Here is an 11,332-nt window from a genome sequence, read left to right as displayed (position 1 = left end):
ATCCCATACCAAAAAGTAGTCTGGGTTGCTAACCGCAATAACCCAATTAATGATTCATCTGGAATTCTGAAGATTGGTGATGATGGAAATATGATTCTTCAAGACCATACAGAAAGAGTTGTGTGGTCTACTAATATTATCAAGGAGGATTCATCATCAAAATCAACTACTGTTGCACAGCTCTTTGATATTTTTTTAATTTAGGACACGTGTGGTATTTTTGTTGGGCTACATCACCTAGCAGAGGAACTTATTTGTTTCTCTCAACTTTGGGATTCTGTTGTATTATTTAGACTTTCACAGGTTTGACTTCAGTCTCTACTTTTGAATTACTGGTTTTTGGCCATTTTCTTTCCAATTACTGTATTCCACATGCAGCAAAAATTGACTAGATTTTGTATATCCAATCACAGAAGACTTGGGAGACAAGAGCATAGCCAATGTCCTTAAATTAGTTAGGAAATGATAGTATAATAGGCATAGCATCACAAGACACAACTGTTTGTGTCAATGGGCATCAACTTCGCTAAATTATGTTACATTTTTGCTTTCATATTTTTATACCTTACAGATATCTCCCTAGCAGATGATCAGCTAAGTCCATACCAGCCAATCAATGGAAACGTGGCCTTAATATCTGCCGGGAAAAAATTCCGGCTTGGCTTCTTCAATCCCAAGAATTCCAGAAACCAGTACTTGGGAATATGGTATGACAGCATCCCAACTCAAACCGTAGTCTGGGTCGCAAACCGGGATAACCCGCTTAATGATTCATCAGGAATTCTGAAGATGGGTGATGATGGAAATTTGATTCTTCAAGACCGGACAGAGAGAATTGTCTGGTCTACTAATATCAAGGATTCATCGTCAAAATCAACTGTAGCACAGCTCTTGGACTCGGGAAATCTTGTTTTGAGACATGAAAGCAGAGATGGTTATATTTGGCAAAGCTTTGATCATCCTTCTGACACCCTGCTAGCAGGGATGAAGCTAGGAAGGGATTCAAAAAATGGTTTGGACAGGTATTTGACACCGTGGAAGAGTGCAGATGATCCTGCTCCTGGAGAATTTTCTTATGGCATCGATCCTCGTGGGCTTCCACAATTAGTCATTCGTAAGGGCTCTATCAAGAAGTTTCGAAGTGGGCCATGGGATGGTGAGCAATTCAGTGGAATCCTTCTTCTACCCAACCTTCTCTTCGAACCCAAGGTCATCACAGATTCAGACGAGATATATTATGAGTATGGACTCAACAGTGAATCTACTCTTACAAGGTCAGTCTTAAGTTTTTCGGGTTCAGTCCAACGTTATGTATGGAACAATAGTAGCCTTGAATGGATTGCCATGCATGTCTTGCCTAGCAACCCATGTGATAATTATGGCAAGTGCGGTTCAAATAGTATTTGTGCAATCAGTGATGCTAAGATTTGCAGCTGTTTGACTGGATATGTACCCAGGGTAGCACAAGACTGGGAGATGCTGATATGGTCTGGTGGGTGTGTCAGGAAACACCCATTGAATTGTACCAAAGGGGAAGGATTTATAGAGAAGAAGGGTGTGAAATTGCCCGATTTCTTGCAGTTTTGGATCAACACTAGTATGAGCCTTAAGGATTGTGAAATGGAGTGCCTGAAGAACTGTTCTTGTACTGCTTATGCTAATTCAGATGTTACTGGAGGGGGAAGTGGTTGCTTGTTGTGGTATGGGGATCTGATTGATATCAAAAGTTTCACAGAATCTAGTAATCAAAAACTTTACATTCGGGTCACAACTTCAGGTACTTTTTGTCTTGTTTTTTGCTTTCCGATTATACTAAAATCAATTTCACTAACCCCTTAATCTTTCTGGGATTTTTAATATTATTATTATTATTATTATTATTGAATTGGATCATAGACTTGCTGTCAAATTCCAAGAAGATGAAGCCACTGGTTTTGGTGTTCACTGTCATATCAGTAGCTTTAGCAATGTTTGCTGTTGCGTCTTGCATAATATGGAAGGCGAAAGTACGGAAACAAGGTAATTAAACATCATTCTATGGCGGATATTTGATAAAGTTGTAAGATAGAAAGCATCAATGTCCCTAACTCGTTTTCTCAATGACTTATTGAGTTTGGAACTATTACGAATTCTACATATTTTCATCATCTAAACAGGGAATTTTTCAACGAAGTGCTCTAGAATTTTATTCAGAAATAAAGTCCAAGTTGCCAAGAAGTTGAAGTGTATTTCATGTTTATAGTTTGTCCTTTGCTGACTAATGGTTGCTTCAATTGTTAAGTCTCGAAAAAAATGTTCCGAATTGTTTCTTTTTGTAGAAGAGAATGAAAATGTGTTGTATGAAAAACTCCTGGACCATAAACATTCATATATATCATAATTGTGTGAAGTACAGCTGAGTTCTTTTACGTTACTGATTGAAATTGTATTGACCATATTCTTCAAATCCAAGCAACAACCAAATGGCCAAAAGGTCCAGTTTTAAAATTTGGGAAATGTTCTTGTGATAGAAAATAATGTTAGTTCTATATTCCTCAACCTTTTTGTGATTTACAGGTATGCTACCAGATTCTCAAGCCAGAGATGAAGAAAAAATGGAATTACCTATTTTCAATATGAACACCATTTTGGAAGCGACAAACAATTTTTCTGATTCAAATAAGATTGGAGAGGGTGGCTTTGGACCCGTATACAAGGTAATCTCAGTTGAAGTATGCAATTATGATTGAGATGTGTGTGTGTTTGTAGACAGAGAGTTCTTATGTCTGTGTACGCGCGCGTGCTCATTCATGCATCAAGCAAAACTCCAATATTTGGTGTGATAACTGAAAAAGTCTCATGTTAAACTTCAAATTTTACAGGGTCAGCTAAAAACTGGACAAGAGATAGCAGTCAAGAGGCTTTCCGAGAATTCAAAACAAGGGCCGCATGAATTTAAAAATGAGGTTATATTGATTGCAAAACTACAACATCGAAATCTGGTAAGACTTTTGGGATGCTGCATTCAAGGAGAAGAGAAAATTTTAGTTTATGAGTATATGCCCAACGGAAGCTTGAACTCCTTTATTTTTGGTTTGGCTCTCAACCTTTGCTTAAATCGAATTTCATAATAATGCCAAAATAATAATAATAATAATAATAATCACAAAGATGAGTATTAGATAAAGTTGTTTTCTATTTTAACACAATTTTTCTTTTTATATTATTTGAAGGTGGCTCAAATGACACAAGTAATTCTCTTGTATGGAAGAGGCGCTTTGATATTATCATAGGGATTGCTCGAGGGCTTCTTTATCTACATCGGGATTCAAGATTGACAATTATTCATAGGGATCTAAAAGCCAGCAATGTTCTACTTGACAATAATATGAATCCCAAAATCTCAGATTTTGGCATTGCCAGAGCTTTTGCAGGGGATCAATTACTTGCAAAAACTATAAGGGTGGTTGGAACTTAGTAAGTGCTAAATTATTTTTTAAAGATGCATGCATATAAGATAACTTCCGTTGATTTTTATTATTATTTATTTTTCTTATGATGGAACAGTGGTTACATGTCTCCCGAATATGTCATCGATGGCCTATTTTCCATGAAATCAGATGTGTTTAGTTTCGGAGCGCTAGTTTTGGAAATAGTGAGTGGCAAAAGGAACAGACAATTCCATCATCCAGACCATCACCACAACCTTCTTGGACACGTAAGTTCATGGTTACAATAGGTTTTCTTCCTCTTTACAGTTGTTCTATAAGGTTAATTCTTTCATGATATATGATGTGTCAGGCATGGCAATTATGGATTGAAGGGAAGGCCTTTGAGCTAATAGATCCAGAAATGGAGGATTCATTTCCAATGTCTGAAGTACTAAGATGCGTACAGATCGGTCTCTTGTGTGTGCAGCAACACCCCGAAGACAGACCAACGATGTCGTATGTGGTCTCAATGTTTGATAGTGAGGGCACAATGTTGGCCCAGCCTAAGCCACCTGGTTTCTTCACAGATAGAAGCCCTTGTGAGACAGAGTCCATGCTAGGGCAAAGAACTTGTACTATAAATAAGATGACCATTTCTACAGTGGACGGTCGGTAGAAGTAGCATTATATATTATTGAGTTATTGACCCATATGTGTTCGTAGGAGGCATAAAAAGTGAGATTAATTATTTCTTCCACCCTCTCTTACTGAAGCCTTGTCTTAGACTTTAATATGATATGGTAGTTTAGTAGGATCACATACAAATATATTTTAGTGTGATAGTACGGTAGACTCGGGTAAGCTGCTTATATTTGGAATGTATTTGTCCACTTGTGAGTAGGGATGGCAATATCTTCATTTAATTTTTCACCTTATTAACGGTTTCAAAACTCGTCGTCGACGGGTTTTTCAGAGCAGCTCCTATCTCGTCCTCATTTACATAATTTGTTCTCCAAAATCGCCCCAAACGGCGTGGGGTCTTGCCAGGGTAGGGATTTTTGCCTTCATTTATCGCAGTTATTCTTTTTTCACAAGATTTACAACATGAAACGAAATGAGGGTTAAGGTTACCTATTTTAGTAATATATTATAATATGTAAAGGTAATTTAATAAATTTATAGTATATTCGGTGCAAGGCAACTCTCCTCCAAAACCTGCTAGGTTTTTCAGAACATTCTTCATTCCCGTCTCCATTCATAAAATCGGGTAAGCATGTATCTCTACAATGTAAGCATGTATTACAACATCTTTGTTACCCAGGTGTTTAGATAAAAAGGCAAACGGTGCAATTCCAAAAGCTAGTCATAGGCCCATATGAACATTGCAAGCTACGAAAACTTATTACCTACCAGATGAAAATATAACTTCTCAAATAGGAAAATATTTTGTTTAGGTATTTAGAATACATGAAAGAACTCCAAAATATTATATTAAATCATGTAAAAAGGAAGAAGAAGAAGAAAAAGAGAGAAATTATCTATAAGAAAACATTTCTAAAAATTATATGAAAGTATGTGGAAATATGTAAAATTGGGGGCAGAAATTGCACTTAAAGATCTTAATCAAATACAAATACCTAGTTGGCTGTATTCAGCTGCATCGAATTGAAGTTTCGGAATTGAATAAAATTTTAATCCAAATTTTTGAGTATCATCCACGTCTCATTTAAATTGGGTAGAACATATGAATATCCCAATATGGGCCTCCCCATTGAACAGGCCTTCAATTCATTGCACTAATTTAACAGGCCTGCCTTTAGATAACGCATGAGTTACCATTTTGATCGACAGTTGGGTATATAATAAGTTATGGGGTCTCTGGTTTGCTAGACTAGACACACAGTCACACACTGATTTAACGAACAAAACCCTAGAAAGCACATCAAACGTTGCTCTCTCTATCTCTACAAAAATTTGGAAATAGAATGCGTCCAAGTGTAGCTAGATCCAAGGAAGCACCTGCAGAGAGGTCCATTCTTGGTCGATTCTCATCTCACCTCAAGATTGGAATTGGAATTTCCCAACATCTTTCTGTTTTATTTGTTCATTTCTTATCTAATTTGGTTACTTTCTGTTTGGCCACCGAGAAAGCGTGGGGAATGAAATAATTATTTATTTATTTTTCTAAGTTTTATCATTATATATATATATATATATATATATATATATATATAAAGGACCTCAGAAATCTTCCATCTCCACATAAAATTCGATCCCACATCGCAGGTCAAACCTTGTTTTCCTTTCTCGCACAGTTTTTCTTCTTTTCAATTTAATGCACACTTGGACTACGTAAAGGCATGACATGAATTGGTAAAATTTGTTATACCAGTAATGGAGGTGCTTAAAATTGAACTAACCATGTTTAGATTACAAATTATCTTCATTAACCGTCCTGATGTGATGTGTTGCCATGAGTTTGCTAAAAAATAATAATAATAATAATAATAATTGCTAGGAGTGACTAATTGACATTTAATTCTCTTTCCACATGCCGTGTTACACATCTGGACTTGACAAATTATGCAATAAAGATGTTAAATTTGACTATAGATTTTGTTTACCAGATCTCAGAAAATTTGGGAGACGAGCAAAGCTCAATGACCATAAATTAGTTAGGAAATGATAATATAATAGGCATAGCATCAAAACACTCACAACTGTTCTTGTCAATGGGTATACACTTCTTTGCTATATTCAATTACATTTTTGCTTTCATATTTTTGTACCTTACAGATATCTCCTTAGCAGATGATCATCTAAGTCAATACCAGTCAATCAATGGAACCATGACCTTAGTATCTGCCGGAAAAAAGTTCCGGCTTGGCTTCTTCAGTCCCACCAATTCCAGAAACCAATACTTGGGAATATGGTTTGACAGCATCCCAACTCAAACTGTAGTCTGGGTTGCAAACCGCGATAACCCGCTTAATGATTCATCAGGAATTCTGAAGATTGGTAATGATGGAAATTTGATTCTTCAAGACCATACAGAAAGAGTTGTCTGGTCTACTAATATTATCAAGGAGGATTCATCATCAAAATCAAGTAGTGTTGCACAGCTCTTAGACTCGGGAAATCTTGTTTTGAGACATGAAAGCAGAGATGGTTATATTTGGCAAAGCTTTGATCATCCTTGCGATACCCTGCTAGCAGGGATGAAGCTAGGAAGGGATTCAAAAAATGGTTTGGACCGGTATTTGACACCTTGGAAGAGTGCAGGTGACCCTTCTCCCGGAGAATTTACCTATGGCATTGATTCTCGTGGGTTTCCACAATTTTTCATTCGTAAGGGTTCTATCAAGAAGTTTCGAAGTGGATTGTGGAATGGTGAGCAATTCAGCGGGGTCCTTTTCAATCCAAGCGTCCCATCATTCCCAAGTTCATCACAAATTCAGAGGAGATGTATTCTGAGTATGATGTGGAGAATGAATCTACTCTTACAAGGTTTGTCTTAACTATTTCGGGTTCAATCCAACGTTCTGTATGGAACAATATCAGCCTTGCATGGATTGTCATGCGTGGTTGGCCTAATGACCCATGTGATATTTATGGCCAGTGTGGCTCAAATCAGTTATGATAGGATTTGCAGCTGTTTGACTGGATGTGTACCCAGAGTAGCACAAGATTGGGAGATGACGATTTGGTCTGGTGGGTGTATGAGGAAACAACCATTGAATTTTTCATAAGGAGAAGGATTTATAGAGATAAAGGGGATCAAAATGCCGATTCCTTGGAGTTTAGGATCAATGCTAGTATGAGCCTTAACGATTGTAAACTGGAGTGCTTGAAGAACTGTTCTTGTACAGCTTATGCTAATTCAGATGTTACTGGAGGGGGAAGTGGTTGCTTGCTGTGGTATGGGGACTTGATTGATATCAAACGGGTAATAGAATCTAGCAATCAAAAATTATACATTCGGGTTACAGCTTCTGACCTAGGTATATTTCTCTTGTTTTTTAGTTTAAGATTACACTAAAATCAAGTTGATTAACCCGTTAATCTTTCTTGGATTGTTTTTCTAATTGAATTGTTTTGTAGAATTAATATCAAATTCCAAGAAGATCAAGACACTGGTGTTGGTGATGATTGTTGTATCAGTAGCTATAGTAATGCTTCTTGTTGCTTCTTGCATAATATGGAAGAAGAAAGCACGGAGACAAGGTAAAGTTACAACGTTTATTGCAAAGATCTAACTTTTTAAGTACTTAAGAATTTTATTCAAAAGTAAAAGTCCAAGCTGCCAGCAAATTTAAGTGATTTTCTTGTTTATAATTGTACTTTCGCTGACTAATGGTTGCTTCAATTGAAAAGTCTCAAAGACAAGTTATGAATTGCATTTTTGTATAAGAGCAGAAAAATGAAAATGTGTTTTATGCAAACTTCCTAGCATAACATTCAGATTATAATTTGTACTTTCGCTGCATCAATTGAAAAGTCTCAAAGACAAGTTATGAATTGCATTTTTGTATAAGAGCAGAAATATGAAAATGCGTTTTATGCAAACTTCCTAGCATAACATTCACATTATAAATGTATAGACTACAGCAGAGTATTTTTATTGCAGTGATTAAAACTTTATTGACCATATTCTGTTTTGGAAGTTTGAAAATTTTGGGGATTTATTTTGACCATATTCTTCAGATCAAAACTGGCCAAATGGTCCAGTTTTATGTTTGGAAATTTTCTTATTATCCAAAATAATATGAGTTCTATATTCCTGAACCTATTGTGATTAATAGGAATGCTATCAGAGTCTCAAGCCAGAGATGAAGAAAATATGGAATTACCTATTTTCAATATGATCACCATCGCGGAAGCAACAAACAATTTTTCTGATTTAAATAAGATTGGAGAGGGTGGCTTTGGACCTGTATACAAGGTAATCTCAGTTGAAGTATGTAATATGATTAACATGTGGTGCGTGTATATGTGCAGAGAGAATGTTCTTGTGTATCTGTGCTAGACAAGGTAATCTCAAGTTGAAGTATTTAATGATTAACATATGGTGTGTGTGTGTGGAGAGAGTTTCTTGTGTATGTGTGGTCGTTCATGTATGAAACAAAACTCCAATCTTTGGTGTGATAGCTGAAAAAGTCTTATATTAAAATGATTTTACAGGGTCAGCTAGCATCTGGACAAGAGATAGCAGTGAAGAGGCTTTCAGAGAATTCAAAACAAGGACTCTGTAACGACCCGAACCCATGGATCCGGACTGTTACCCGGGTCCTTACCCTAACCCGAGGTCAACTAGGTCATACACTCCATTTCCTATGTTCAAACTCGTCATAAGACTCACTCCGGGGCTCGGAATACTCAAGGACATAAGCTGGCAATGCTGCTCAAACATTACAGGTCAAAAGGAGCAGTCAGCCGGCTGATAGCCCATGGTCGGCCGACTGCCAAGACAGGATCGGTCGACCAACAAGGCAAGATCGGTCGGCCGAAACAATGACAAAGAAAAGTGCTCTCGGGACTTTCACTGTGCAGGCCATCGGTCGACTGAAGATTGGGGTTTTGTAATACCTCTAGTTTTAAAAATGATATAATTGGAATTTTATTTTATTATTTTATTGCTACGTGGCTAGGTGTTTAATTGGTTTCGTGTTTTATGTTTAAATGAATTAGGTGTTGTGTGAATTTATTTGTTAATTGATTTTCATGATTTATGTGTTTAATTGAAAGTATTATTAGTAATGTATTAAACAATGGGATTTAATTTAATGGTTTATTTAATTAAATTATTTAACTATTGTTTAATTAATAACTGCATTAGTTAGATCACATTAGGGTTTTGTATTTGTATATTACGTGATCACGTTAGCGGTTTTGGCCGACTAGAATTGACTTAGGGTTTTCTGTCTCCAATTATAAGTGGACTAGGGTTTCATAGTAGCCTATTTAAAGAACAGTGTGTTGGCCAAGGGTTTGTAAAAAAAAAAAAAAAAAACTCAGTTTCCGGACAGAGAGATAGAGAGAAACAGAGAGAAATAAAGAGAGGACGGCTGGGGTTTTGGCTTAGGCTAAGACTGAATCAAGGAAAGTAATTTGACGTATGCTCGTGGGTGAACTAGGAGCAGCAGAGGTCGGTAAAAACAACTAAGATTGTCGGAGTTGCTAGATACGGCAGTTTAGGATTTCTAAAAGGAATCAGAGGCAAGTTCTGTTTTGTCTCTTTCCCTTTGCCATGTGTTCTGTGCATACCTAGATGATCTTTAGGATATTAAACAGTTATTAATTGAATCTATGTTTTATATATATTGAATTGCTCGTCTCTGTATGTTTAAATTTATTCTGGAATTGGTTACAAATTTGGGTTTCAGTTTTGAACATAAAACATGATGAAATGGTAATTGATTTTGGAGTTCTTTCTACTGCAAACTAATTTAAATAAAGGACTTGTCACGCCCCGAATTTTCAAATAAAATCATCAATTTATTCAAATACAAATACATCAAAATACACCCAGGATCCCAAAAATAATGCTGTCTTTTATACAAAGTCAATTTCCTCAAATATACAAAAAAATCTCCAAAATAAATAAAATAAATCCTCCACGCCAACTCTTTAGCCTAAGCCCGAATCTACGATCCCCGTCCATCTTCGGTACCTAAAACTGGAGGGTGGTGAGACTGAAAGTCCCAGTAAGAAAAACCATAACAAGAATTTCATGGAGGTTTAACAAAACAGCTTTACAACATAAACATATACAGGTGAGTATAACAAAATAAATATGCATTTAATCAAAACATTTCATAAAACATTTAATCAAAACCTCCCCATGCCATTCAAGGTATAGAGAACCCTACACTGAAAAAGTATTTCCTCACTGGATCATCAAGTTTTCAAGCTTCCGCTGCGCCCTCTGTAACTCTCGACACACTCACTGACTGCTCAAACTCTCTCTGTCATCACTCTATTTTTCTCTCTCTCAACTCTCTGTCTCAACTCTCTGTCTAATTTCTCCCTGTTATTCACACAAACTGAAAGCACACACATACTCAGCTTTTAAAGACTTTTCCACCGACACAATATATCTCACTATACAAAAAAAATCTCATTCCAATACGTGAACATCATTTCCATTCCAATACAATCTCACTCTATCAGACCAAACCCACGTGAACATCATTGATTTTTGGCAAAATAAATCCTTATGGGCTCCACCAAAATCATTATAATTGCCATTTTTCAATATTCTTTTTATTTCGGCCAGTCCACCTTTTTCTTTTTCCTTTTGCCACCCATCACCTACTTATCTAGAACACAAAATATATATACAATATATATAAAATAAACCAAATGAAAGACTCATTCTCTCACCTTTCCTCCAACAAACCCACGTGCAAAAAGAACCAAAGTCAAAAGTTGCCAAAAAGCTTCCCAAATGATATATATATATATAACAAATCAAAATTCAAAACCCACTAATTTTAATAAATAAATAATTAATTTAAACAGTCTAAAATTCATAAAATAATTAAATTAAAATTTCACAAATTCAGGTCACCACAATCTCCGCCACTTAAAAATAATTTCGTCCCCGAAATTCAAATCCAACAGTCTGTAAACCCAAAAACACCAATAACCAAAAAACCAAATCCAAATCCTTACCCCAGGCGATGTGAGATATAATGATATGTAGGACGTTGTGGTAGCTGACAGTGCTAGTCACCCGCCCACACACTCCGTAACCGTTGTGGTAGCTCGTCGATGCGTCACCCGCCCACTGAAAAAAAACAAACAATAACAAATCTGGGCTACCTGCCCAACCACACTAACCAACCATCCCAATAGCTGCCGGTGAACGCCATCCGCCCACACACACCCGGTACGAGTGGTAGCTCACCAGTCCTACACAT

At 36.5% G+C, this 11,332-nt stretch overlaps 2 protein-coding genes across 3 annotated transcripts; both read left to right on the top strand.

Annotated features, from left to right (window-relative positions):
- The first annotated feature begins 312 nt into the window (after positions 1-312).
- Positions 313-4,345, top strand: LOC132307096 (G-type lectin S-receptor-like serine/threonine-protein kinase At4g27290). Of its 2 annotated transcripts, XM_059804771.1 has the most exons (8): positions 314-1,274; positions 1,458-1,777; positions 1,897-2,019; positions 2,557-2,696; positions 2,862-3,072; positions 3,213-3,456; positions 3,547-3,697; positions 3,781-4,345. In XM_059804771.1, the coding sequence occupies exons 1-8, from the start codon at positions 511-513 to the stop codon at positions 4,084-4,086; spliced, it is 2,259 nt and encodes a 752-aa protein (XP_059660754.1). In that variant the 5' UTR covers positions 314-510; the 3' UTR covers positions 4,087-4,345. The 2 variants fall into 2 exon arrangements, with proteins under 2 accessions (XP_059660746.1, XP_059660754.1); XM_059804763.1 differs by having other exon boundaries at positions 313-1,777.
- Positions 4,346-6,142: 1,797 nt separating this feature from the next.
- Positions 6,143-8,993, top strand: LOC132277811 (receptor-like serine/threonine-protein kinase SD1-8). Its single transcript, XM_059779657.1, has 7 exons — positions 6,143-6,917; positions 7,280-7,411; positions 7,512-7,634; positions 8,213-8,352; positions 8,409-8,441; positions 8,592-8,696; positions 8,826-8,993. The coding sequence occupies exons 1-7, from the start codon at positions 6,143-6,145 to the stop codon at positions 8,991-8,993; spliced, it is 1,476 nt and encodes a 491-aa protein (XP_059635640.1).
- The last annotated feature ends 2,339 nt before the right edge of the window (positions 8,994-11,332 follow it).

Source organism: Cornus florida, unplaced genomic scaffold, assembly GCF_030987335.1.
Source record: "Cornus florida cultivar Cherokee Brave unplaced genomic scaffold, ASM3098733v1 CherokeeBrave_3.0.0_Hap2_Chr01, whole genome shotgun sequence".
In the NCBI taxonomy this organism is placed as follows: Eukaryota; Viridiplantae; Streptophyta; class Magnoliopsida; order Cornales; family Cornaceae; genus Cornus; species Cornus florida.
The sequence above is the reverse complement of the archived record's forward strand: the minus strand, read 5'-3'. Positions and strand labels throughout refer to the sequence as shown.